At 45.5% G+C, this 27668-nt stretch overlaps 1 protein-coding gene across 7 annotated transcripts in view; it reads left to right on the top strand.

The window, feature by feature from the left end:
• The window catches only part of RIN2 (Ras and Rab interactor 2), a 310183-nt gene that overhangs the window by 16433 nt on the left and 266082 nt on the right, over positions 1-27668 (top strand). For 6 of the 7 annotated variants that reach the window (XM_084514283.1, XM_084514291.1, XM_084514292.1 and 3 more), the window contains exon 2: positions 15130-15267. In XM_084514283.1, coding sequence (XP_084370409.1) covers positions 15130-15267 — 138 coding nt within the window. Of the gene's footprint in view, positions 1-5640; positions 5785-15129; positions 15268-27668 lie in introns of those variants that run through there. The other variant, XM_084514295.1, reaches the window with a different exon arrangement.

Here is a 27668-nt window from a genome sequence, read left to right as displayed (position 1 = left end):
TGCAGTGGGTACTTAAACGAGAGATCTCAGCGTGAGGCCTGAGTGATTTGTGATGGTTGCCGAAGCCCACTGTGTCCTACACATATCTCCAGGCCTCTGTGTGCCATTTCTTGCTTTGGACTTCATTACCTAGCTATTAGCAAGTTATCATGTTGTATAGAGAACTTTTAGAGAGCAAATCCAGTTCCAAAGTTGTACAGTGGAGTTAAATGAGCTGATGTATTCTCTGGGGCTGAGACCTCATCTCCGTGTTGTGAAGTGCCTAGCATGATTCCAGCAGTATATAGGCAGTAAATAATAATGATTAAACAAATAACAGTTCCAGATTTATGTAGCACAGTTGCAGAGAAGCATGCGAGGAAAGGAGCTGTAAGGCTGAGGGAAAGGAAGAATAATCTTTTTAATATGAAAAATGTGTTTGCATTGAAATTGGACACAAAAGCTCCCTTTTCCCTCTTGCTTGTTTGTTTTTTTGCAAGGTCCTTTTTTTTTTTTTTTTTATCTTTTGTGGAGAAAAGCATGAAAAAACCCTTGTCTGCTTTTTTTTTTCTTTTTTTTTTTTTTTTCCTCCTGATGGCTGCCCTATCATCAGAGCATCCTGATGTTTGTTTACCAGACTGGGAGCCAGGGCTCATGACTTATTTTCCCCACACACACATATTTTTTTTTTTTCCCCTCCTGAAATAGCTGGCTTTTTGGTGCTTGTAGCATGCAGCTCACTGGAGGGGCCACAGCAGGCCTGCTCCATTGGTGCAAGGGTCCCTTCCACCCGGGGAACAGGCTCTGCTCCTGCTCTCTACATCTTTCTGGCCCATCCTGTCAGACAGGGAGGTGCCAGGGCTGCTGGTGCCAGCCTCGACTGCTGCATGAGGCCTGAGTGAGGCACCTGAACTGCAGGGTGAATTCAGTGCTGATTGTGCAAACAGAGCTGCCATGTTGACACTTCTGGTATAGTCTAGAATTAAAGTGGGGAAAAAGTCATCCTTTCTTCTCTTTTCTCTCTCTCTCTCTCTCTCTCTTTCGTTTTTTTTTTTTTTTTGTTTTGTTTGAAGAGCTGCAGCTTTCTCTGCCCAGTGTTTTTTTTTAATTATATTTTCAAACTAAATTTTAGTTCTACAGAGTTATATTTAGCTATAAGTGTAAAAGAGGAACAGCCAAACCAAAATAAAATTCTTTATTTTCTATAGGCCTGTTTCTATAGGCCTGTTAGGGCCTGTCAGTTTGACCTCAGTGCCAGGGAAGCTCATGGAGCAGATTATCTTGAGTTTCGTCATGCGGCACTTGCAGGGCAAGCAGGCGATCAGGCCCAGTCAGCATGGGTTTATGAAAGGCAAGTCCTGCTTGACAAACCTGATCTCCTTCTGTGACAAATTGACACGCTGGGTGGATGAAGGAAAGGCTGTGGATGTGGTCTACCTTGACTTCAGCAAGGCTTTTAACACCGTTTCCCACAGCATTCTCCTCAAGAAACTGGCTGCTCTTGGCTTGGACTGGCGTACGCTTCATTGGGTTAAAAACTGGCTGGGTAGCTGGGCCCAAAGAGTTGTGGTGAATGCAGTCAAATCCAGCTGGAGGCCGGTCACTAGTGGAGTCCCCCAGGGCTCAGTACTGGGGCCGGTCCTCTTTAATATCTTTATCGATGATCTGGATGAGGGCATCGAGTGCACCCTCAGTAAGTTCGCAGATGACACCAAGTTAGGTGCGTGTGTTGATCTGCTCGAGGGTAGGAAAGCTCTGCAGGGGGATCTGGATAGGCTGCACCGATGGGCTGAGGTCAACTGCATGAAGTTCAACAAGGCCAAGTGCCGGGTCCTGCACCTGGGGCGCAATAACCCCAAGCAGAGCTACAGACTGGGAGAGGAGTGGTTGGAAAGCTGCCTGGCAGAGAAGGACCTGGGAGTATTGGCTGATAGTCGGCTGATTATGAGCCAGCAGTGTGCTCAAGTGGCCAAGAAGGCCAATGGCATCCTGGCTTGTATCAGAAGCAGTGTGGCCAGCAGGGCTAGGGAGGTGATCTTCCCCCTGTACTCAGCTCTGGTGAGGCTGCACCTCGAGTACTGTGTTCAGTTTTGGGCCCCTCGCTACAAGAAGGACATGGAGGTGCTTGAGCAAATCCAGGGAAGGGCAGCAAAGCTGGTGAGGGGTCTGGAGTACAAGTCCTACGAGGAGCGGCTGAGGGAGCTGGGCTTGTTCAGCCTGGAGAAGAGGAGGCTCAGGGGCGACCTTATCGCTGTCTACGGGTACCTTCAAGGAGGCTGTAGCGAGGTGGGGGTTGGTCTGTTCTCCCATGTGCCTGGTGACAGGACGAGGGGGAATGGGCTAAAGTTGTGCCAGGGGAGGTTTAGGTTGGATGTTAGGAAAAATTTCTTTACCGAAAGGGCTGTTAGGCATGGGAATGGGCTGCCCAGGGAAGTGGTGGAGTCACCATCCCTGGAGGTCTTTAAAAGACGTTTAGATGTAGAGTTCAGTGATATGGTTCAGTGGAGAACTTGTTAGTGTTAGGTCAGAGTTTGGACTAGGTGATCTTGAGGTCTCTTCCAACCTAGAGGATTCTGTGGTTCTGTGATTCTTTGATTCTTTATTCCAAGTCGACTAATACATTTCACCTTACCCCAAACTGTCTTTCCACTCACTGTGTCAGATAAGAATTAGGTGAGAAATACGTAAATATGGAGGAGGAAGCCATGAGTGTTCATCTCCTAAAGAAACAAATAAAATCCCCCCATAACTGCCAGCTATTTGCCCTTGTCATATAGGCTTGGAATACAACTGATTTTCCACTGCTTTTAAAAGATATGTCTCCTCCAGATAATTACACTCTCACTGTGTGACATTGTCCAAGTCTTCCAAGATAAAGGATCTGTTTGATAACAGTGAGGCTCCTAATTACTGCTTTTTCAACCATGCAAAGCTTTGATTTCTAGGTTCAAGCAGCCACACAGTCTTGGAATTGTATAAAAAATAGCACTGTAACTGATGGTAAATCAATTTTAGGTTATTTTTAATTCATTATTGCTAATTTTTCCCTGCTGCCTACTCTGAATGAAGAAAATCATTATGCGTAACTTAATTGATACAGCAGTCAGGGTTGACCTGGGTGACTTGTGGTGTAACCACCCATAAAGTAACTCCAGTAAAATGTACTATTGCTGTGATTCTTGCCCTTTGTTTGCTTGTGCTCTGAAGTCGTAGGGACCTTAATTCTGGGTTCACCAGGCTTTGTATGGAGCCCACATTTTGGAAAGTAGCCTGGGAAGATTCTGAACAGTGCTTTTGTCTTGCCAGCAGTAGGGAGAGTAAATTGAGTCAAGAAGGTTACTGACACAAGAAGGGATTCGGTGGGAGTTTTAGTGAAATGCAGAAGAAAGGAGTCAGCGAGGAGTCTGACTGCATTTTAGTATTGTCCGGTGTGCCTTGCGGGGAGCAAGTCAAGGAGCATGCCTGGGAGAGAGTATGGGCCAGGGGAGAGAACTGCTCTGAGGTCGTGTTGGCAATGGAGATTTAATGTCTGTCTTCCTTGTGTGTTTTTCCTTCCTAAAATCTTCTTCTCTGTTTATTAGGGAAGAAAAAATGCTGGCCTCTGCAGCAGGGCAATGCAAAAGGTGCTGCTTTATCTACCCCTATCATTCATCCCTACATCAGCCAGAGAAGCAATGGGAGGCAAACAGCACGTGTTGCTGGCTGGCCTTAGGGCCAGTTTTGGAATGTCTCAGGGTAGAAGAAACAGGCACCAGCTCTATCAAGAAAGATGTACCGTGCTGGGGTGCAGCAGAAATCATGCCTGGCAGTCAGCAGCTGCCAAGCAGCGGAGATAATATCACCAGTGTTCAGGCCCTGCATTTGTAAAAGCTGAAATGTTAATGAAATGAAAAGGCTGGCAGAAGAGTTATGATACCCCAGAGAAATGAAACTAATGGAGAATCAGATTAAAAATACGGAGCACTGCTGTATAGATCACCGGGAAACTGTCACCTTGAGTGTCACATGTGGCTTCAGTGGAGGCAGAGAGGAAAGTCCAAAGAAAAATGATGAAAATGATTAGGGGCACAAAAAGATTATCATAAGAAGAAAAAAAGAGTGCTTAGTCTATAGAGGATTTGAATCACAGGAGATGTGAAGGGAAATTTTACAAGTGGTATTTTTTAACTGCTCAGCTATTTCTGTTGTACGTAGATGTAAGGCAAGAAGAAGGGAATGGCTAATTTAATGGTCAAACTGATAGAATAATAAAGACAAATTTCTGCACGAACTGTGCAATGAAAACTCAAGGCAGTCTAGGATAATCTGATATGCTGTGACAATCTTTGACATCAGACAGCAAACAAGAAGTTTCATCCTCAGTTATCATGCTTAAAACTAACATTGTTGAGAGGATGGTGAAGAAGTGCCTACAGAAATCTCCAGGTTCTTCTGAATCTGCACACTGCCCAGAGGATGAGTGCTGCACCCCTCTGACATCCCTCCTAGCTGAGCAAGCTCAGGTCCTCATGGCTTCTGCAGCAGTGACAAGGAGTGCTACCGCTCTGGAGGGAAAAGAAGGAGACTCTTTTATACCCATTTAATTAGCAAATATGAGAGAATGCAGTAAAATTGCAGGTTTGTGTTGTGCAGCATCTAGGTTTCAGTCTGTGCTCCAGATTATGGCAATGCCTTCCTCAGTCTTACTGCATATGCTGTGATTGCCTTTAGTTATTGCGTCCCCATTGTTCATTTTACCTTTGGTTTTCCCATTTGGGAGTAGGTTTTGGTGGTATTTCTCTTTAAGTGAAACAGCAGTGAACAGTAGATTTGATCTCTTGCAGATGCTTGTCCATCATCTAAGCTTTGCTATGTAAAGCACTGAGATAATCGTATATCACAGAATGGTTTAGATTGGAAAAAATGTTAAAGACCACTCAGTTCCACCCCCCTGCCATGGGCAGGGATGCCTCCCACCAGACCAGGCTGCTCAAAGCCCCATCCAGCCTGGCCTTGAACACCTCCAGAGATGGGGTATCCACAGCTCCTCTGGGCAACCTGTATGAGTGCCTCTCCACCCTCTGAGTGAAGAATTTCCTCTTAACATCTAAGCTAAATCTCCCCTTGTTTAGTTTAAAATTGTTTCCCCTTGTCCTATTGCCATCTGCCTGAGCTGCTTGCATTTCCCAGTTAGGTTGGATGTAAAGGCGTGGAAGAGGTTGGTCTGCGGTAAACCACAGGATGAAATACTTTTAAGCTAAAGGATGGGCAAGCTTCACTCTCCAGCAGCCTGATGCTGACCTTGCTGATGGGCAGGCGCTGCAGAGGAGTTCCCCCATGTTTCCAAAGTGTCCCCCCAGCAGGACACCTGTGCCAGGTGGCGTGCTTTGCATGAACCTTCTCCATCTGCCTGTGTCTGCAGAAAACCTTGAAGTTTTCTCTGCCTACAAGATGGGAATAGGGGGAGACTTGAGCAGAGTGCATGTGGAAATCTCATTTTCAGACAATAGGTAACTTTCCTGAGTTAAAATGAAGTTACATTTTTTGCCATTCTTCACACTGCTGTGGAGGTGTCACATGGCCTTCAGAGCATGCTCAGCCTTATGGCCTGCAGCTGAGCTGCGTTGAGTGTGCCACTTTCCAGCTGCTGCTTGTGGGCTCCACAGCAGCCAGGTGGGCCAGAAGCTGCTTTGGGGGACACATAGGCTCCCACGTGCTCTGCTGGTACCAGTTGCCGAGCCTCTGCCTGGAGCCCACCCAGCCACCCAGGCAGGCCTGAGAGTGGAGGCTGTGTGGTGCCGGGGCCAGCACCTGTGGTTTTCCCAGGTAGGTTCTGTTCCTCTGAGGGTGCAAACACAATGCGTTGCTGATACCATGTGGTGTGTTGGGACTGCGACAGGTCTTTGGGCGCGGAGAGTCAGCCCATCTGGTGTCTGTGAAGGGGTCTTCTTGTTGGAGGAGAGGAGGATTGGTTTGGACAAAGACCCTCGCTGGGGCAGCTGCTGGTAGGGGAAAAGCCAGACTGCTGGTTCCTCGTAGCAGCCCTGACACCGGGATGGATCTCTAACTTCTGCAACAGAGAGCAAGAGGCAGTTGGGATATAACTGCATCTGGGAGTTTTGTGGGTACTCTTTTTTTCTGCTAGTGATTACGTACAGACATGGTGCTGCAGGGGCTAAGAGTTATGACCCTGGTTATGCCCCTTTTTGGCTGTGTTCGGGAGCTTGAGTGTTCTTGCCTTGTCTGACAGCAGAAAGGTCAAGTTTGGGGCAGGGTGCACTGTCTCCCCTGGAACTCTCCAGCCATTCCTAAGGGAGCAATGGGGGCGGAAAAGGCTGGAGAGCAACTTTGCAGAGCAGTGACTGACACTTTGCCTGGCAGGGAGGCATCTGCATGCTGCTTCCTGCTCCGGGGAACCAAAATCATCTCTCCCATGGAGCAAGTGTCTGTGGGGAAATCTTCTGGTCGCAGGGGGTAGCCCCGTCCCATGCAAGAGGGACAGTCACAGCGCGTTCCTGCCCACATTGCCTGGGGGGGCCGCAGCTGCTGCTCTGGGCATGCAGTGATGGCTGTGATGCTGCCGTGGTCTTCCTCAGCAGCTGCCCATGCCTTAACGGAGGATTTCACCATCCAAACTAGTGTATTCTGCAGGCTCCCAAGAGCTCTTCCCGGTATGCTGGCCTATGAGCGGCCACCTCCCTTTGTGCTGTGTGGCCGGCAGTGTGATCTTCCAGGGCAAGCTGCTTCTCCACTCTGCACCTTCCTTATGGCCTGCCATCTGGCTAGGCCTTCCGTGCAGGGTCCTGGCGTATTTATCATGTGCCTGTAACCTCTCTGTGGCCTCTCTGCTCTGCTTGCTCTACGCAAGTATTAATAATGATGGTGGCCTGGCCAAAGTGCCTCCACTGCCCTTTCCACCTAGACTGATACAGAAATACAGCCTTGAAATCAGATAGAGGGAACAGGCTGCCAGGTGTAGTTTTTTCATTTTAGCTTTTTCCCTGAGGATGCTCTATTTATGGTCTTTGCTGCTGATGGTTCTGAAAGGAGAACATCTCCCAGATCAGACTGGAAAGAAAGATAATCCATTTCTGAAACGCTTATGCAATCCTGAGCTCAGATTACCCTGTGAAAATCCGTGGCAGATCTGTCGTGCCGGGGAGATGAGACATGGGGATGTGGGCTGGCCAGGTGCTCACCTGCCGGAGCCAGCAGACAGCTGGATCTTCCAGGTCTTTCCTCCCCCAGAAAACTTGCCCTGTTATATTCACAGTAGGGAAACTTCACGGGGAGAGAGATAATTCAGCTGGTTCCAAAAAAAAAAATATTCAAAAAACTGAAACAGCCACCATCCAAACAATAGATAAAAGGGACAGATGAGAGAGGAGGGAGGGCAAACATATTCCAGAAAAGCTGTGCTGTTTTTGGCTTCAGCCAGCAGGACCTAGCAGTTCGCATAGAAAGTAGTTTATTGTTAGTGAGAGACGAGGATACCTGCCAACGCTGCGAAGCAGCGTGCTTCTAAAAGCATTGTGCTTCTAAAAGGCCACAGCAACGGATCTGTCCCTTCGTCAATTTGGCTGGCCAGCCACTGCTCTGTCAGCTCCTCGCTGCCTACTAGTGCCTTTCATTGCCACTGCACTTCTGCACCCCAGCATTGGTGCTGAGCTGCAACACAAATCCTCCGCTGCTATAGATCAGTTTATATGCTGGAGCTCAAGGAGTTATATCCCAGCTGAACATTGTGCCTGAGTGCTTTCTAATCCTCCCATTAACCTAAGGCTGTCTTGTCTGCTGACTCAGCCCCACTCTGAAGGAGAAGTGCTGTGATGCACTCGAGTAGAATTGTGTCTGTACATAAGTGTGGTTCAGGAGAGCTTTTCAAGACCCCGATTCATCCCCTCATCTTCCCCTTAACTCCCTGATTTATCCTCTCACCTTCCTCTTAACTTTTTTTCTTCTCTTTTCCTTCTAGTTATGGGGTAACAGATATTTTTTGTGGATTGGGTGCAATCACAGAATCACAGAATTTTCTAGGTTGGAAGAGACCTCAAGGTCATCGAGTCCAACCTCTGACCTAACGCTAACAGCCCTCCACTAAACCATATCCCTAAGTTCTACATCTAAACGTCTTTTGAAGACTTCCAAGGATGGTGACTCCACCACTTCCCTGGGCAGCCTGTTCCAGTGCCTCACAACCCTTTCAGTGAAGAAGTTCTTCCTAACATCTAGCCTAAAACTCCCCTGGCTCAACTTAAACCCATTCCCCCTCGTCCTGTCACCAGGCATGTGGGAGAACAGGCCAACCCCCACCTCGCTACAGCCTCCCTTGAGGTACCTAAAAAGAGCAATAAGGTCGCCCCTGAGCCTCCTCTTCTCCAGGCTGAACAAGCCCAGCTCCCTCAGCCGCTCCTCGTAGGACTTGTTCTCCAGGCCCCTCACCAGCTTCGTCGCCCTTCTCTGCACCCGCTCAAGCACCTCGATGTCCTTCTTGTAGCGAGGGGCCCAAAACTGAACACAGTACTCGAGGTGCGGCCTCACCAGAGCTGAGTACAGGGGGACGATCACCTCCCTAGCCCTGCTGGTCACGCTGTTCCTAATACAAGCCAGGATGCCGTTGGCCTTCTTGGCCACCTGAGCACACTGCTGGCTCATATTCAGCCGACAAATGTGCACTGTTTTGTGGCTGGGTCCATGCAGTGGCCTTCTGATCTGATTATGGCATTGGGGTGAGGAGTGTTTGAAACCAGCAGCCTGGAGAGAAATCTGCTAATAGTTCCCCTCATGTGGTGGCAGGCATTTAGAGCAGGGACTGTATGTATGTCAGTTGCTGGACCCCTTGTTAGGTATGAACTTGCAATATGTGCTGGTCTCGCACTAGGGCAGTGCGGTGTTTGGGACGGGTGCTGCTTGCATGCAGTGCCCAGTAGAGTAGCATCAGCACCTCCTTCCATCTAGAGCCCCTCAGTGCTACTGGACCAGAAGTAATTAACGGCCCTATTGAGGGGGACAACTGTGCTCGTTTTTATGTCAGTAAAAGGACAATGCTCTCTGTGGGAGTGTTGGTGAAACCTGTATGAAAATGTTCTTTGCTGGGGAGCCATGTGGCTGCAGGCAAACTGGGAACCTTTGCTGCCACAGGGGCCCGCAGCCTATGCTGCATCACTCACCCCTGCTGAGGTCCAGCTGTGCTTTTGGCCTGATGAGGTCCCATGGCTCGATGCTGAGAGCCAAGATGCCTCTGAGATCAGTACCTAATGGAGCAGCACTGGCATGCTGGGCCTCATTATAACATAGTCTTCATTATAACTCTTCGTGCTGAAAAATGCCAATGAGGATGTGCCTGGTTGTGTTTCTGCAGCGCTGGAAGCAGTGAATGGCAGGCAGAGCCATCTGGAACAGCTTAAGGAGCTCCAGAGTTCCCACATGGAGCTTAGGGTCAGACGCTGAGCATTTTTAGAAGCTTTGGGCGACTCAGTCAGTTCTTCTTTCCACTTTATTTCATTTTTATCATCATAAGTAGAGCAGATCAGCAGTCTTGCTGGAGAGCTTGTTCCCATAGGACTGACACCCCAACCTGGCAGCTACAAGGGTTTGCAGCAAGCAAACACTACTGTGCTCGCTGTGTTATTGAAAGAGGAAAGACCAGTGGAAGTTCACCATCTGCGTTGTCTTACATGTATTATGAAAGGCACTACAGGCACAGAAACAGGGAACAGTGATCCAGGTGCCACTTGTCCATGGAAATATCTCTGGGAGTAAGCAAGAATAAAGCTCTCTAGAAAGAACCTGGCTTCAGAGGCATTAATTCAAAACTGGTACCAGATCATTGGAGTTATGGAAAATACCTCGTGGCAATGATCAGTGTTCAAAAAAAAAATTCTCTCTGGAATATGCCATGGGACAGAACGTTGGGGGGAAAAAAATCTCTACTGTAGCAAAGTTTTTATAGATGTCCCAGTATTATTTTATTATAAATCCAGCGACTAACGCATTAATAAGAAAAATGTCTAGTATAGATACTGGCCTGAACAAAATGACAATATAGCTAATACAAGATGTTTAATAGTTCTTAACTAGCCTGAGAAATTGAAACAAATGGCTTTGACATGTTTCCCATTAAAAATCATCCAATTATAAATAACTGTGTCTTCAGATAGAAAACTATTGGCTTTCTTTTTCTAACCTTTGTTATTTGTCCTTGAACAATTTTTGTTTACTCCTTGCTGTTTTCACAGTCCTTCTGCAGAAGATAGGATTTTTGTTCTACGTTGTGCTGGCTGTGATTTAGCATATATTTCAATCAATGGATTGGGCTCTTGTTCAACAAAGTAGGGGCTCGGGCCCCACAACTTCTGGCAGCTGATGGGAAGCTTCATGTCAGCATAAGTTTTGCATTAGGGCAGATGAATAAAGGATTGCAAGACGCAGTCAGAAATGAGGAGCCAAAAGCACGTGTTGCAAAAGATTTGCTCTCAAAGACTGTGATTGTTGTGCTGCCTGTTTGAAACTGTCCTGGAGGTGAAATAGGGCAAGGTCCCTCGTTTATGGGCTTTTGGGTTCAGTGGAGTGTGAGTCCTGCCATGGGACAGCTGGCCTGCATAATAAAGCTGGTGTGGTGAGAGGAAAGCTTTTGCTGGTGCAAGTTGCGGTTGTGCCCTCAAGTTTGGCTGCAGACAGATTCTGCTGCTAGTTGCGATTTGTGTGAATGCAGAATGAAGCTGTTATAAGCAGGTACTTCTAAACTAATCCTCCCTCCGCCCCCTAATCTATCTCAGATGGCTATTTCTTTCTTTCTTTTTTTTTTTTTTTTTTTTTGTTTTTTTCTCCTCTCTTTCCTTCTTTTGGAAAAGCTTTCAATTGGAGGCCAAAAGCTGTTTTGTGCTGGGAGGAAGTGGGAGAGGTTTCTGCAGGAACCTCTGGGTCACTGCAGTCCTTGTGGGTTCTCCTTGCACTTTTCCTTCCTGTAGCAATGTGCAGTGAAGCTCTGACCGCTGGGAGAGGAGCCTCAGTGCTTTGAAAACAGCTAGCATGTGGAACCGAAGCTGCTTAGCTCAGATTACCAGAGCATGTTTATTATTAAGGAAGATGCCTGATGTTGCATTATTGGGTGCACTCATTTTGAGAAATGCAGTCTGCTTCTATCAGTGATGTTTGTATACGTTTAACTCACAGCTTAAGCTCTCATCCATGCTCACAGACTAAACAAATAGCAAAGAACATTCTCTAAAGTTTGTAAAGCATAGCAAGTGGAGAATAGTGTGTTATTTATTAATTTATTTATTTTGTTTAGGACGCAAGGTACTTAAGGCTGCCTGTGCAATGTGTGATTTTCCCCCTTGTGACTTGGGAGCTGCCCTGACCAGGCTTTGATGTGGGCAAGACAGGAAAGTCTCAGGTTAGCCACCTCCATCTCAATGGAATGAGTTAGAAAAGTAGAGAAATGGTTGGGACCCGCAAGGAACCTTTTCTGTTATCCTTAGGCATCCTCTGAGGCATGTCCCCAAGACTTGAGTCTCACTTCCAGTGCTCTGTGGTCTTTATTCAGAGCGTCCTTCAGACTGAACAGAACTGGGAAGGGTCAAGTTTTAGTGGTGGCTTTAAGTCTCCAGCCACAGGGTGTGGACTGCAGCGTCTGTAGAGTTGAGCCTGCCATTTCTGGCTCGCTTCAAAGTGCCCTATATTTTGGACAAACAACTGCATGTTCTTGCCAGTTGGCAGGACAGCCAGGGTTTGCTACAGCCTGAGCATGTTCAGGAGAAAGGCCATGATAGGCACTTGAAGGGTAACTTGAGTAGCAAAGTCCTTGTGAGAGAGCCCCAGATCTGCTTGGCAGAAGGTGGGTAGAGATCTTCCACATGTTGTTTGTTGTCAGGCTCAAGGTCTCTCCTGCAAGATGGTTGATGTAGGTGCCTGCTTGAATTGGGTGCTTTGGCTTCTTTAAAGAAATATATTTTTTTCCTCATTTGAATTGAGAACTATATAGGAAGCATGGAACCGATACATGAGTATGTCCTTTCAGTTAAACAGGTAGACATGACATGTCCAAGGCTGACCAGCATTGTACTAAGAATGCCATGGAAAACAGCCATCTGTTCTTGTTGACCTTGCTAAAATAGAGCTTTGTTTCATGGTACCTTGCAAAGCTGAAGATGGGAGTAAAGCAAGGAAAGGGTCAGAAGTAATGGGACAAAGTAATTGTATGTTACATTTGTGGGGTTACTTGTTACATACTGTTTCCAGAAATCATCCCATACCTTGTAAGTCTGGCAGGAGAATGCCGAGTGAAGTGTTCAGCTGCAACCAGTCAATGAGTTTGGGTCATGAAGCTGCCCTAGAACAACTGCAATTTGATACACTGTGCTGTAAATGAGAGCGGGTGGCGTGGCGTGATACGTCTTCAGGTTTATTGCACGCAAATTGGTTTTGGTACCCAGTCAGTCTACCTTTCAGTGTGTTTCTTGCACAGCTGTTATTGCATACACTTGCTTCTCAGTGTCTGCTCTTAAGTTCTTTGTGGCTTCTCTGCAGCAAAGTCCTGATGTTCATCCCCCCTTTATTCATCTTTTGCTGGAGTTGAAGATGTGTTGCTCCAGTCTCCCCGTTTTACTGCTCTGCTACTTGTCTTCCAGGTTCCAGGTTGATTCTTGTTTCACTGGTTGATGGCCTAGGAATAGACTTCTGGGATTGGTTTTTAGTATTCTCAGCAGCGATTGTGTGTAGTGCTGAAAACATGTGTGATGGCATGCAGTGGTTTTGCAATCCAGTCTGGGTCTCACTAGCAAGGAAACTGGCAAGCAAAAACAAGATGGCTGATATTTGGAAAATGTGAAGTCATTAATGCACACATGCTTTGCGTTTGAAGGACTTTACATGTGAGGGCATGGTAGAGAGTAAATTCAGACCCCCTGGTCTAAAATGGCTAACACCAGCTGGGCTGAGGTTTATCCCTTTTTCCATAAAGTACCTCCCTGATGTCTGTAGGTATTACTTGACAATTTGAAGTAGGGAAGGTTTCTGAAGTGGCTCAGAGGCATGCTCTGGCCCCATACCCTGTGATCTCAGTGGCTGAAGTGAGGCTGTGTTGGGTGGGAATAACGGTGCATTTGGGCTTAATAACTGTTCTGAGGGTAGATATGGCCATATTCTCGTAAAGATGCATTTATCAGTTGTTTTCTGCTCTGTGAGCAGAACCTGAAGGAAGCTGTACACTTCATGTTTATGAATGAATGTTTCATAATGCATTGAAAAGCTGCTGGCTGGCCCATGGGGAGCAGGTTCAGGAGCCTTTCCACTGACATGGAAATTGGACATTGCATTGGACACAAGATACTGAAATGGGTCCCTGTTGACCAGTTTGGTCAATATAGCTTTCCAACCGTTATTACAAAACATAATTTTAAACGGTGATTGCTCCTGCACCTCAGTACCCTCTCTCTTGCAGTCTCCTTCTCCTGATGCCTGTCATGGTGCAAGTTGCTGAGCTGTGCCTCTGCAGGCACAAGAAGCCACACACTCTGTGTAGGCAGAGCTTTCCTAGCACCTGTTGAGCACGTTATTAATCACAGAGAAACCTACCTGTCTTCTGTGTCAAAGCCTGCCTCTCTTAGGACTCATTCAGCAGCCAGCTTGATCTCAGTCCTAAGCAGAAGTGGCTGAAGTGTTTTCTCACCATGTGCAAAATTCGGTAGACTTTTGCTGGTACTGTGGTACTGAAGAGCAGTGAGATGTCTACAGAGCTAATGAATTTTGTAGGTGTTTATGGATTTTTTTTTGCTTTTTTTTTTTTTCCTGGCAACAATGGATGATACTTCAATTTTAAACTGATTTTGCACTTAAAACTCCTTGTGAGATTTTAGACGCACTTTTACTATGAACATTTTCAGTAAGTGAAGTTGTGAAGGAATGGACTTGACTCCTTCTGGTGGTTTTACTCAGGTGAGAAGCCGAGTTTCACCATGGCCACTCTCACTCCCCCTTCTCAAAGGGGAAGGGGGAGAAAATACAGCACAAAAGGCTCCAGGGTTGAGGTAAGGGTAGGGAGATCACTCAACAATTACCAAAATGGGCAAAACAGACTCAGAGTAGGGAGATAGTAAGATTTATTGCCTCTTACTAACAAGCTAGAGAAGTGAGAAACAAAGGAAAGAAACCAAAGATGCTTTCCCCCATCTACCCTCTTCCACCTCCTCCCCACAAGTGGTGCAGGGGAATGGGGGTTGTGGTCAGTCTGTAGCGCTTCGTCTCTGCTGCTCCTTCTCAGTCACTCTCTTTCTCTGCTCCAACATGGGGTCCCTCCCATGGGATGCTGTCCTTCCCGAACTGATGCTGCATGGGCTTCCCACAGGCAGCAGTTCTTCATCAACTGCTCCAGATATGGGTCTGTACCATGGGCTCCATCCATCAGGAGGAAACTGCTCCAACCTGGGTCCCCCACAGGCGGCAGCTCCCCCATGGAGCTTGCTCCTGCGTGGGCTCCTCTCCATGGGCTACAGCTCCAGCCTGGAATCTGCTGTGGTGGGGTTCCTCCACAGGCTGCAGCCTCCGTCAGTGCAGGACCACCTGCTCTGCTGTGGTCTCCTCCACGGGCTGCAGCGTGGAACCCTGCTCCACTGTGGTACACTATGGGCTGCGGGGGGACAGCCTTCTCCACCGTGGGCCTCACCACAGGTCGCAGGGGACTTCTACTCTGGTGCTTGGAGCACCTCTCCCCCTCCATCTTCACTGACCTTGGCACCTGCAAGGCTGTTTCTCACTCCTCTCTCTCTCCCAGCTGCTGTACCACAGCAATTTGTTCCCTCTCTTAAATATGCTTTCACAGAGGTGCAAACAATATTGCTTATTGGCCTGCCTGTGGCCAGTGACGGGGCCCTTATCTTATATGGAGCAGCTTCTGGATTCTCCTTGCAGAAGCCACCCCTATGGTCCCCTGCTACCAAAACCTTGCCACGTAAACACACTACACTCCTCGTGTTTTTGGGACTAGCTGGGATGTAGAGCTAGCAGCAGCATACCTTTCCAGTGGGGTTTGAAATGCCTCTGTTTTTAATGCAAGGGGCACTGAGTCTGAAACGCAAATGTTCTTGGGTGCTCTAAACATTTAGGAACACAATCACGAGTCACCTTTCCTGTGCAGTCTCATGTATCTGATTTTTTGTTTGTTTGTTTTAGGTTATGATGCTTTGAGCTTTTCTGTGGAAATTGATGACAAATGGAGTGGGAGACAGTTACTGCAAGCAAATGAGGACAACACGACTGAGGTCCCAGAGGATGGGGGGCAGGTCTATGTCAGAAATTGCACTGAACCAGGTAGGAATGAAAGTTGCTTCCAGGCCCTCAGTTTTATGGTTGGCTTTCTTACTTCCAGATGTCTGTACTAGTTTCACCTTTACTGCCAAAAGCTTTTCCTTATTTTTAGGTCTATAAACATCCTTTTTTTTCCTTGTATGTGTGCACCATATGGATCTTGTACCCCCCTCTGTGGGTGGGGATAAGAAGAGGGCCTGCTGTTAGCTAGTGTACAAGACAACATTTAACATACGCTGACTGTCAAATCTTGAGACGTGTGCAAAATGCTCTGTGCTGAGATCTGAAGAGGAATACCGTCTGTGTTTATTGCGTAAACATTACATTCAGTTTTTGTGGTGGGATTTACATAATGAATATATGTGTTAGCAGGAGTATTATTTGTGATATTAGTATGTAGTCATATCTTTAGTACTTGTAGTTCCAGCAAGCAGTGGACCCAAAGAAATTTAGTTTGTAGATTAAAGTTTTACAGTTGAAATTCCATGTTGATTAGCTGATGTGAAATAGAGCTTAGATCATAACCTAGCTTTTTCCTCAGAGAAGGACCTTACCGGGGTCCTCCTCATTTCTATGACTCCTGTTTTTATGAAAGTCATAGGAACGCGATGGCATTGAAACTCTACTGCTCTGCTATGCTTGGTTGAAGTTGATTGACTTATTCAGAAGCTTTTTGGGGAGGTGGCCACAAACACGTATTGTCTGTATTCATGTGCTTCATGTGTCCCACTGCCGCAGGGGTCCAAATACAGCTAGAACCACAACTGGTTGGGTCAGTGGGATTATTTAACTGTAGGAGATGAGATGATGTGTTCTTTCAGCTTGCATTTTCTGAGCTGTTTGGACCATTTTTCAATGTATTTTGAGTATTCTTAAAGTCCCCTTCTATTTAGAGGCAATTTTCTTTTCCCTTTATTAAAAGAAGAAATCATTTGAAACCCTGTACAAAAAGAAATCTTTCTGTGGACGTTAGGGAAAAGAACAAGATGGGGTATCTTTTTGATTTACATCCAACTGATTGTGTTGTTTTTATTTTTATGCAAATAGAAGTCATTGTAATGTATCACTAGTAAAAAGGGGAAGCTTCAGTCTTTTTCCTTTTCACAGAGGAGCTTGGAATTTGTTTCCTCAAATTTCAGATAGGGAAGGTGGAAGGGTTTTCAGGGCTTATGTGGGTCATATGCCCCAGGAGAAATTCTAATAAATACAGTTCTTGCTGCATTTCTCTTTGTATAATTTTTTTCTCTCCTGTAAGCCTTATTAACATTTCTGGAGAAATGGATGATCGTATTTTTTTAGACAGCAGAAACTAGTACAAAAATTATTCTTGTTCCATTCTTTACTTATTTGCATATCTCCAGAGTAGTGCAGATTCTTTCTTACAGCCTCATATCAACACATATAATAATCCCCTCCCCAAATACATGTATGTAAGCTTCTGCTGTCTCACCATCCTCAGCTATTTCTACTGTCTTTGCCAAATAAAATGGACTGTATGAAATGTATGGGATTTTATTTGTTGTGTTTCTCCTTTCTTCCCAGAAGATAAAACAATAATTACTTAGTGCATTATATAGTGTTGAGGAGTGAGAAAGTAGAAACGCTGATGTGAGTTACTGTTTTTTCTTTGAATTGTCATGGAATTGCTACGGAATACATTCTCTAATGGCGAACCAGTTAGAATTACTGTAGGAAAGAAAGCAGAAGTAACAAAGTTTGGGGTCCATGTGTTGTTTCAGTTTTCTTTTGGAACATTAGCAAATTAGTAAATCATTAAAGCTATACCGGATGGCATTCAGAAGTGTTCAAGTTGTATTGTGTTAAATGGGGGCAGGATTCTACTGAAGTGTCTGTGAAAGGTATCTGTTGACGGACTTCAAGCCACACGCAGAATGTTTCAGTTCTGTTTTTTCAGCTAATGAAGCAAGTGAAAGAAGAGCTGTTAGAAGAAATGCTGTAAATAGCTTAGAAAAATCTTTTTGTTCTGAATATTTGTTGTGCTGTGTATGGTAACATAAAAAAGCAAAGTGTTCTTAGTTGTACTTTGAGAAGAATTTCAAAATTCTCAATTTTCCCTGCAACTCAGAGTGATGCCAGACTTCTGAATCTTGCACAAAATGGGCCACCTGTTATGAGCCCATACAACGTCATCCTGTTTCTCTCTTCCTTATGCAAAGGAGAGAAACAGCCATTCAGTAAATTGAAATGGGACCCAAGGATGGAAATGGGCTGCTGAGGTTGCTCTAGTCAAACACAGCTTTAACTGTCATCCAAGCAGCGTTAACGTGCACTGATACTTGCAGGTTTAGACCTAGAACATGAGACAGCAAGCAGAGATCCTGTCTGCACTGTAAGCTGCCAAATCATAAAGAAATTAAGCATGTGGAGGCAGGAAAGTGGAATTTTACCTTGTCATTGATTTTGGTTTAGTACTAGCAATAAGAAGAGGTAAAATATTTCTGATAAAAATCCTGTTCTTAAACTAACTGCATCACTAGCTGAAAGATTTATTTTCTTATTTTACTCATTGATTATTTGTAGTTGTTTAAATGGAAGAAAAGAGAATAAAGGAGGGTTTTGCTTGTTGGGTACTTCTTGTTAGCTGGTGTTTGTTAACGCTTTTAGCTGTCCCAGTGAGCTTTGTGGTTGGAGCTGGTATTAAAACTTTACTGATTATTTATTAAATTAAAAGTTTCTTTTTAAACACTCCTTGCTGATTTGATCTCCTGGGTTCCCAATATTGATATTTGGCCCGTATAACTCCTTCCATGTACACATGGGCTCAGCTGGGGCAGGAGAGCCACTTATTTCCAGAGCTGATTCCTGGGCGAAAGCCCTTTCCTTTTCCTTTCCTTTCCCTTCACACCCTCACTTCTCCAGATTTTTTTTACATGGGGTAGAAAAGCATTTTTTGGCTAGTTTGCTGGCTTTTGTTTTACAATGAGAAGACCTCATCTGTTTCCAACAGTTTTCATGTGTAAAAGTATAGTTAGATGTTGGAGTGGTTCAAATCGGTGTACAATTTTGATACTAGTACTTGTTAACCAAGGCTGATCAAAGACTTGATTCAATACCCTTTGATGGCAGCGAAGACCTCCTTTCACTGGCTTATATTAGTGGTAGATAAGCCCTGAAGCCCAAGGTCTAGCTCTGAAGTGAAAATAGAGACCTTGTCGCATTAAGGGGTATAAACAATTAACTGTTATGGGTCTGGTCAAATTTCAGGTACTGAACTATCACGGTCATGTATTCTCCAACAATGTAACACTCTAGTTGCATTCAATGAGAACTTTCATGGCTAGGAACAAAACAATTAAGTGCAATTTATTACAGCAACAGGTACACAGGTTCTTTAGATTGCTGGTGATAAATTCAATGTCTGCAAAAGCAAGCTAGCACACATGAAATACACAGGTACTCATCCTGGCTTTTAATGCGTTAAAAGGCACAAAGACTCTAGAGATCTCTAAGTTTCCACGGAGACACCCAGTATAACCAAGTGTTCAAATCTCACCCAAAGGTGTCCCAAAGGGGGTGGAAGAGAGGCTCAGCCCGTCAACTAATCCCTGAAGCCAGGATGGTACCTTCCCTGACACCCCCTCTCTCTTGAGCCAATTTATATTATTTCTATATTTTAGGTGGAGCTTGAGTGACTCTAGTCAAGCATATCTTGGTTATCACAGAATAATTGGTATATCATTCTTGTTTTTGTTTAAAGGTATAGGCTCCGAGAAATTTAGAGCACATGCTCAGTGAGGAGTGGTCTCACCTTAGAGGCAGGTAGCTTTTGGGATGGAGGTGTGTTTTGGTATTATAATGATATTGTAATGCGCAAAAGTTTACTAGGGTACAGCATTTTGTCAAAAACATGACAGGTCGTTGGCTCAGAGTAACACATGTGCAGCTTATCGGTCTCGGTGTGCACAAGAACGATCAAGTTCCCCTCTCGTCATGGAGCCTATCTGTGATGTCTCCACTCTGCTCTATGCTCCGTACTGCTCCTTTGAGTCAGCACACCAGGTTCCCCCAGTGCAATAGTATCTAAGGTTGGAAGCCTAGGGAAGGCTCAGGTAATGCAGCTACGCCTCAGTTCACTCTGAAAGCCTCCTCAATGCTGTACATTTTCTTTAAAATGTGAATATAAGTTGAATTTTCCTAGTCACATTAGGCAATTACTCAACAGACCTGAATTAGCATAGAAATGAGCATAAAAATTCAACAACTTGTTTTTCTTTGCCTTTTCTTAGGGATTGCCTTTACAGTGCTGCTTAAGGAAATTGAGGCAATTGCTAAAATTGTGGTATTGCTGAGAATAATATGACATGAGATGCATAACCTGGGGTGTCTGTTATTTGTGAATTGTCATAGCTTAATCCTCCTTAGCATCCCCACAAGAGTTTCACTTACATCCATTTGGTCTTCAGGTGCTGCTTCTTCCCTTTGGTGGGGATTTGAAGGAAAAAGCTGTCTAAAAAGACTTTCTTTTTTTCTTTCCCCCACGTATGTTTTCAAAATTTAGGTCTATGAAAACTTACAGCTAGGCAAAAAGGAGGGTTAAAAAAGGCAGTTTTGCATCATTCTGGGTTGTGGGGAGCCAAGGATAAAATGCCTTATTATGAAGCGTATTGTGCTTTATATATTACATTGCTTGGCTACTGTAGTTTGGTAGCAGTAAACACAATGCTAGAGGGAACATCTTTTTTTCTTTCTTTAACTGTGTATATATTTTCAGGCTCACTTAAAACCCTAGCATGACTTTTGCCAGCTGCTATTTTTATTTTTTCTAATAGTTTATTGAATGGACTATCTACTAGCATTTTATTATGAGAACTGCTTGAAATAGTGGTTTGAGTTTTTTTTTTTTTTTTTTTTTTTCTGACTTTTCACTTGAAACATATGTTGTAGAAATATTAAGGGGCTGAAATGGACATAATCTAGCCTAAAAACTGTATTTCGTAATTTTTGGTCCTCCTTTTGTAATTTTTCACTCTGTGAAGCTGTTGCAATTGGCATGATAGCATGGTCATTTTGAGCAGTCACATTTAAAATGCACCGCTTGTTCTGTGCTAGGTAGCCTCGATTCACAGAACCCCTGGAGTTTTTGGGCCTAGAAATATGGCACTTGGAAATAAATGTCAATTAAGAGACCACTATGTTTCCTTTGAAAAACCTGTTGGAGGTAGCTGATTCGTGATGGCACAGCAGCCTTCCTGCTAGCTCCTGTGCTCAGTCAGTGCATACGGAACGAGTAGGAGGCTGCGTGCAAGGTCTGCTGAGGGCCCGTCTCTGTCAGCAGCTGGTGCTCCGCTATGGGTGGTGTGGGTGGCAGGGCACTCATCCCCCAGCCAAGGATGAGATCCTGCCCTTAAAAGATGACCCCCTATCTCTGCAAGTCTACTACATTTTTTAGCTATTTGTTGCTGTGGGATCTAAGGATCTGCAATCATGCTTGTTAATGTCAATTTCAGCCTTATTGCTGTGAGCCCTGCTGAAAGAAAAAAGTGTTCAACATTTGCTCTGCCATGATTCTTCTGTAGAATTTGATTGTGTTAAGTGCTTATGGAGGCAGAACAGGAAAAAAATACATATATAGATTTTTTTTTTTTTTTTACTAAAGAGTCTCTACTCTTGTATTCTGCTTTCTTATTTTCTAATCCTGTAGTCATACCTGCTCAGTCCTTCCCTCTTGGCTCCCTGGTGGCTGTTCATGGGAGTATCTGACAGCTGTCATGCAGCAAATGTTCTGGCCTCTCATGCCATCTTGTCCTTGCAGTGTCTGTGTGAAGGTGTATGGAACTACAGATGGAGAACAAAGTGGATAAGGTTTATTCTTAAAAAAATAAATAAATAAAAATGTGATATTGTTTAAACACTTGTGATTTGGGATTAGGCTTGGCAAACGTTTTTTAATAAAAAATATGAGGAAAGAGTCAGAAATACTTATGTTACTACAGGCAAAGTATCACTTAACCATGTAGTCCTGTATAAAAGTGTGACTGACCCACTGGAAGCCAGAAAAAAAAAGGCTTCAGGTATTTTAATCTTGAGCTTTGGGTCAGGTCCATGTGCTACCAAATTTGGAGTTCGGCTTGCACTTGAGAAATTCAGAGGAAGTTGCTGTTAGTCAAGACTTAATTTTGAAGTCTTAACAGGAGAGCTGGGCTAAAGCCTTGTTCCTATGGGGTGGGGAGAAGCTCACAGACTGCACTGGGATGGGGTGTGATTTGTCTAGAAACTTGCATTGAAAGCTGCTTGATCCCTTTCACGAGGATCCTACAACGTCCCTCTGGACAACCAGAAAAATGTGATGGGCTCCCAGAGGCAATCTGCCCTCTGAGAATAGGAGAGAAGTCTCTGAGGGAGTTGAGCAGTATTGCAGCATGGGAAAGTGACCACAGTCTGGTCACTTGCTTATGTTGGTCATTTACTGCATTTATCCTATTGCAGAGACCTCCTGGAGATGCTGACAGCACGAGAAACGAAGTGGAGGAAGGTCAGATGGGTGTTAGCTGGAGTCCTAACAGGTCTGCAGCACTGCAAAGCTTGTGTAGCACTGACAATGTGGTCAAAGGGATAGGAGAGGACAGATCCCATTATACAGTGGGAGCACCTGGCAGCCACAGGGCTGAGGCAAAGATTGGTCTGCCTGCCAACCTGCTGGAGAGCTGCAGGGAGCAGGCAGAGCCTGCCAGCTGAGTTCATGGCAAGTCGAGGTCCTGGTGCCACTGCCAGTTAGCTCTTCGCTGGACTGACGTATGTTTCTGCTGACAAGCTGTCATCATGTTCCTCCCCCAGTGTTACTGCTTCCCACGTACTTAGTTGCTGCTCCTGTGCCGAAAAGGCTGAAGATAAAATAACAGTCCTGCTTAAGTGTGCCATTTTGACGTCATTATCAGTAATAACAGGAAATGTGTGATTCCTACAGAAACTATAAGAGCTTGCTAGATTCATTTATACCCCCAGGCACAAAAGCGTTTAATTTAAATAGCCAAATAAGTTTTTATGCAACTATTTCTTTTGTTTCCTTCACTTATTTCAGCAGCAACTTTTCCTTTTATTCATATTTCTCCAGTGAGTCATGAATTATGATAATGTAACTTGCAGTGCTTAGCTATGAAGTGGGTAATTCTTCCATATTGCTTGCTTATGCTTGTTACTGTTTATTTAGAAAGCACTTTTTGGTTTGAACTGCAAACTTTAACCCACAAGTATGTGGTGTGGTGTTCTGTTTGTTTGTTTTTAAGCCAAGACAAGACCTGAACCACCTTGTGTAAATTTGTTTTCTGAATTCATAGAATCATAGAATAGCCTGTGTTGAAAAGGACCTTAAAGATCGTCTAGTTTCAACACCCCTGCTCTGAGCAGGGTTGCCAGTCACTACAGCAGGCTGCCCAGAGCTGCATCCAGCCTGGCCTTGAATGCCTCCAGAGATGGGGCATCCACAACCTCTCTGGGCAACCTGTTCCAGTGCCTCAACACCCTCCGAGTGAAAAACTTTTCTCCTAATTTCTAACCTAAATTTCCCCTGTCTTAGTTTAAAACCATTTCCCCTTGTCCTATCACTATCAACACATATAAACAGGCATTCCCCCTCCTGTTTATACATTCCCTTCAAGTACTGGAAGGCCACAATTAAGTCTCCTTGGAGCCTTCTCTTCTCCAAGCTATCAAGCCCAGTTCCCTCAATCTTTCTTCATAGGAGAGGTGCTCCAGCACTCTGATCATCTTAGTAGCCCTCCTCTGGACCTGTTCCAAGAGCTCCACATCCTTCTTGTGGCGGGGGCCCCAGGCCTGCACGCAGCACTTCAGGTGGGGTCTCACAAGAGCAGAGTAGAGGGGGACAATCACCTCCCTCTCCCTGCCCCCTTTTTTAATGCAGTTGAGGACACAGTTGGCCTTCTGGGCTGCAAGTATGCATTGCTGGCTCATGTCCAGCTTCTTGTCCATCAGGACCCCCAAGTCCTTCTCCGCAGGGCTGCTCTCAAGTTCTTCTTTGCCCAGTCTATATAAATACCTGGGATTGCCCCAGCCCAAGTGCAACACCTTGCATTTGGCATTGTTGAACCTCATTTGGTTCTCATGTTCCCACTTCTCCAGCCTGTCCAGGTCCCTCTGGATGGCATCCCTTCCCTTTATTGTATCGACTGTACCGCTCAGCTTGGTGTAATCTGCAAACTTGCTGAGGGTGCACTTGATTCAGTCATCTATGTCCTTGATAAAAATGTTGAAGAGCACTGGTCCCAAGAACAACCCCTGAGGGACACCACTTTGATCAGCCTTCACCCAGACATAGAACTGTTGACCACAACCCTTTGGCTGCAACCAGCCAACCAATTCTTTATCCACCTAACAGTCCATCCTTCAAATCCATACCTCTCCAATATAGAGAGAAGACTGTGGTGATGGACCATATCGAAGGCCTTGCTCAAGTCCAGGCAGATAATATCCATTGCCTTTCCTTTTCCACTGATGCTGTCACTCCATCATAGAAGGCCACCAGATTGGTTAGGCAAGATCTGCCTTTGGTGTGCTGGCTGTCTCGGATCACCTCTTTGTCTCGTGCATGCCTTAACATGTCTTCCAGGGGGATCTGCTCCATGATCTTCCCAGGCATAGAGGTGAGGCTCTCCGGCCTGTAGTTCCCCAGGTCTTCCTTTCTCCCTTTCTTAAAAATGGGAGTAATGTTTCCCTTTTTCCAGTCACTGGGGACTTCGCCTGACAGCCATGACTTTTCAAATATGATAGAGAGTGGCTCGGCAACCACATCAGCCATCTCTTTCAGCACCCTAGGATGTATACCATCTGGCCCCATGGACTTATACACATCCAGTTTCCTTGGGCGGACCTGGACTTGTTCCACTGTCACAGTGGGATGGAATCCGCTCCTCTCACCCTGTCCTCGAGGTTCAGGATCCTGACAGACATAGGAAACTTGACTACCAGTGAAGACTGAGGCAAAGCACTTATTGAGTACCTCAGCGTTTTCCATGTCTGAGGAAGTCAGTTCTCCCTTCACGTTTACCAGAGGGGGAACACTCTCCTTGGCCTGTCTCCTCATGCCTATGTATCTGTAGAATCCCTTCTTGGTATTCTTCACATCCCTTGCCAAGTTCAGCTCCATCTGTGCCTTGGCTTTCCTCATCCTGTCTCTACACATCCAGATGACACCCCTGTATTCCTCCCAGGCTACACTTCCTGTACATTTCCCTCTTTTCCCTCAGTTTAAGCTGCAGATCCTTGCTCAGCCATGCTGGTCACCCGCCTCCCCTGCTCAGTTTCTTCTGCTGGGGGATGGAGAGCTCTTGCGCTCTCAGAAGGGTGTCCGTAAAGAGCTGCCAGCTCTGTTCTCTTCCTGTGCCCTCAAGGACAGTTTCCCAGGGGATTCCAGCCAGTAATTCCTTGAGCAGCTGGAAGTTTGTTCTCCTGAAGTTCAGGGTCCTGACTCTGCTTTTTGCCAGACCTGCATTCCTCGAGATCACAAACTCCACCAGGGCACGGATGCTACAGCCCAGGCAGCCTCCAATCTTAATATCTCTAATGCTCTCTTCCGCACTGGTGATCACCAGGTCTCGTAAGGCTTCATCTTGGGTTGGTCCATCTATTACCTCGACCAGGAAGTTATGCTCAACAGGCTCCAGGAATCTCCTGGATTGCCTGGAACCCGCCATGCCTCTACCCCCAACAGATATCCAGGTGGTTGAAATCCCCCATCAGGACAAGAGCTTGTGAGCGTGACAGTTCTTGCAGCTGAAGCAAGAAGGCCTCGTCAACAACTCCCCCTGATCAGGTGGCCTGTAGCAGACCCCAACCACTAGATACATGTCTTTTTCCAGATCGACCCCTGATTTTCACTCACAAGCTCTCAGCCTGGTCATGGCTGTCTCTTAGGCACAGCTCTTCACAATCTATCCACTTCCTAAGATAGAGGGCAACTCCTCTTCCCCTCATTCCTTGCCTGTCCCTTCTGAACAGTTTGTAGCCATCAACAACCACACTCCAGTCATGGGAATCATCCCACCAGGTTTCTGTGATGCCAACTACATCATAGTTCCTTACTAGCATGGTGGCCTCCAGCTCCTCCTGTTTGTTACCCTTACTGCACGCATTAGAGTAAATGTACCTCAGCTGGGCCGCCTTTTGGGAGGGAGAAGCCCTGATACCCTCTTGACCATACTCAGCTGTTTCCATAGTTACCAACCTCTCGCCAACCCTTGTGTCCTTCCTGCAAAATGTTATGTCATCCTCATGCTTCACCAAGCCACGAGACTGCAAGGTCTTGCTAGCACATTCCTCACCCATAAGAACTGGCGTGTTACGTTCAGGCTCCTTTATAGTGTCCCCAGTTCCACCCCCCTTCATACCTACTTTAAAGCTCTGTCAGTGAACCCTGTCAACCGCCATCCTAAAACCCTTTTCTGCCAGAGGAAAAAGCTATTCCTGTCTGTTGTCAGCAGGCCTGGTCTCATGTAAATCAACCCAAGGTCAAAAAAAAAAAACAAAACCCTGCCGGTGACACCAGGCTCGGAGCCAATTATTAACACGGTGGCTCATCATGTCCAGTCCCTCGTTATTTCCTATAACTGGAGGGATAGTGTAGAGCATGTCTTGTGCTCCCAGACCCTTGACCAGTTTCCCCAAGGCTCTGAAGTCCTTTTCCTTTAATTCTCTGAATTCTTTTCCTTTTAAGATTTGCTCATTATCCAGCATGGGTCTTCTTGGTGAACAGAGTTTGGTAACCAAGCTCTCTTTGATACATGGTGTGGCTTGAAGACAGGAGGAGGAGAAAATGTGGTCCATTGTTATACCACTTTCTCTTGCTTTGAGAGAGGAGTTTTGCAATTGTACTTTGGTTCCTGTGCAGGCATTCTGTACCTGGTAAGTGTTCTCCTAGCTGAAATGTGATATCTGAAATGTTGTTTCCTCTGTATGAAAACAGAGCAGCACAGTCCTCTTCCCTTGAGCAACCTTTGGGTATGGATGTGCAGAAGCACAGCCCAAGTGGACAGTTTACAGCCAAAACTGTCTCTATGCTGAAAAGGAAAAAATTTCACAGAATCACAGAATCATTTAGGTTGGAGGAGACCTCCAAGATCACCTAGTCCAACCTCTGACCTAACACTAACAAGTCCTCCACTAAACCATATCACTAAGCTCTACATCTAAACGTCTTCTGAATACCTCAAGGGATGGTGACTCAACCACTTCCCTGGGCAGCCCATTCCCATGCCTAACAACCCTTTCAGTAAGGAAGTTTTTTCCTGATATCCAACATGTCCCCTGGCACAACTTCAGCCCATTCCCCCTTGTCCTGTCACCGGGCACGTGGGAGAACAGACCAATCCCCACCTCGCTACAGCTTCCTTTAAGGTACCTGTAGAGAGCAATAAGGTCGCCCCTGAGCCTCCTCTTCTCCAGGCTAAACAACCCCAGCTCCCTCAGAAGTTGGAGTATTTTAATGAGTGGAGTTTTTCTGAGATACCAGCTCATTTTCGTGCTTACAAACGTACAGCACTGTCCATCACTACTTGGGGTTAGAGGTCATAGAAATTAAGCATTGGAAGATCATGCTGGGTTTCCACCTTTACCAGAAGCAGTAAACCCTTTAGTGGAGCCTTGATACTTGGGTGTAGAGGTTGACAGTGACTCCTGTATCTATGTAGGTAACACAGATTTCTTGCCTCTTGGTATGCATGTGTGGAGATACAGTGCCAGGCTTAGGCTCCACCCCGTCTAAGCATCCTTGGCATTTTACAAAAGCAGAAGTCAGGGTGTGGTATCTTTACAAGCCTGTGGTCTGATTTATCACGGTGGGCTGGTGGATGGGAAATGAGAAGACACAGAAAATGAGATTCCTCACTGTCCTTTTGCATCTTTCCACCCCTGGAACAGCAGGAAGGCTGTTCAGCAGAGCCAGCTGGTGCTCTCTTCCTAGTGCTGTTTTTACCAAGAACTTCTTCAATTACTGAGGGTTGACTTCATGGACTTGGAAGACATTTTCTGACCTATCTATAGAGTCTGGCAGAAGTCGTATCTTCTGTAGCTGGGATGAACTCTGGGTTTTTAGTTCCACAGTGAATGTAGCACTGTTGCAACTTGTCTTTTCCAGTCAACTTTTAATATACCCATGAGTATGACTGATGTGCAACCACACACACACACATTTTTTTAGCATTCAAAAAAAAATCTGCCCTTAATTCCCACATTTTTGATCAAATATTCTCATTTCTAGTGGCATCTTTTACCTTTTTATTACTTTTATAACATTACTCTTGTTATTGTGTAATTACATGTATGTGCTATATAACCTAAGTGCAGCACCAGGAATGCTGAGCAATAGTGGAGGTACTGGAGGTACCTGCTGACAGAGCGAGCAAGACAGTGCTTGGCCCATTGCTGCTGAGTTG

This window comes from Aythya ferina, assembly GCF_964211825.1.
Source record: "Aythya ferina genome assembly, chromosome: 3".
NCBI classification, from domain to species: Eukaryota; Metazoa; Chordata; class Aves; order Anseriformes; family Anatidae; genus Aythya; species Aythya ferina.
This window is presented reverse-complemented; position numbering and strand designations above follow the sequence as displayed.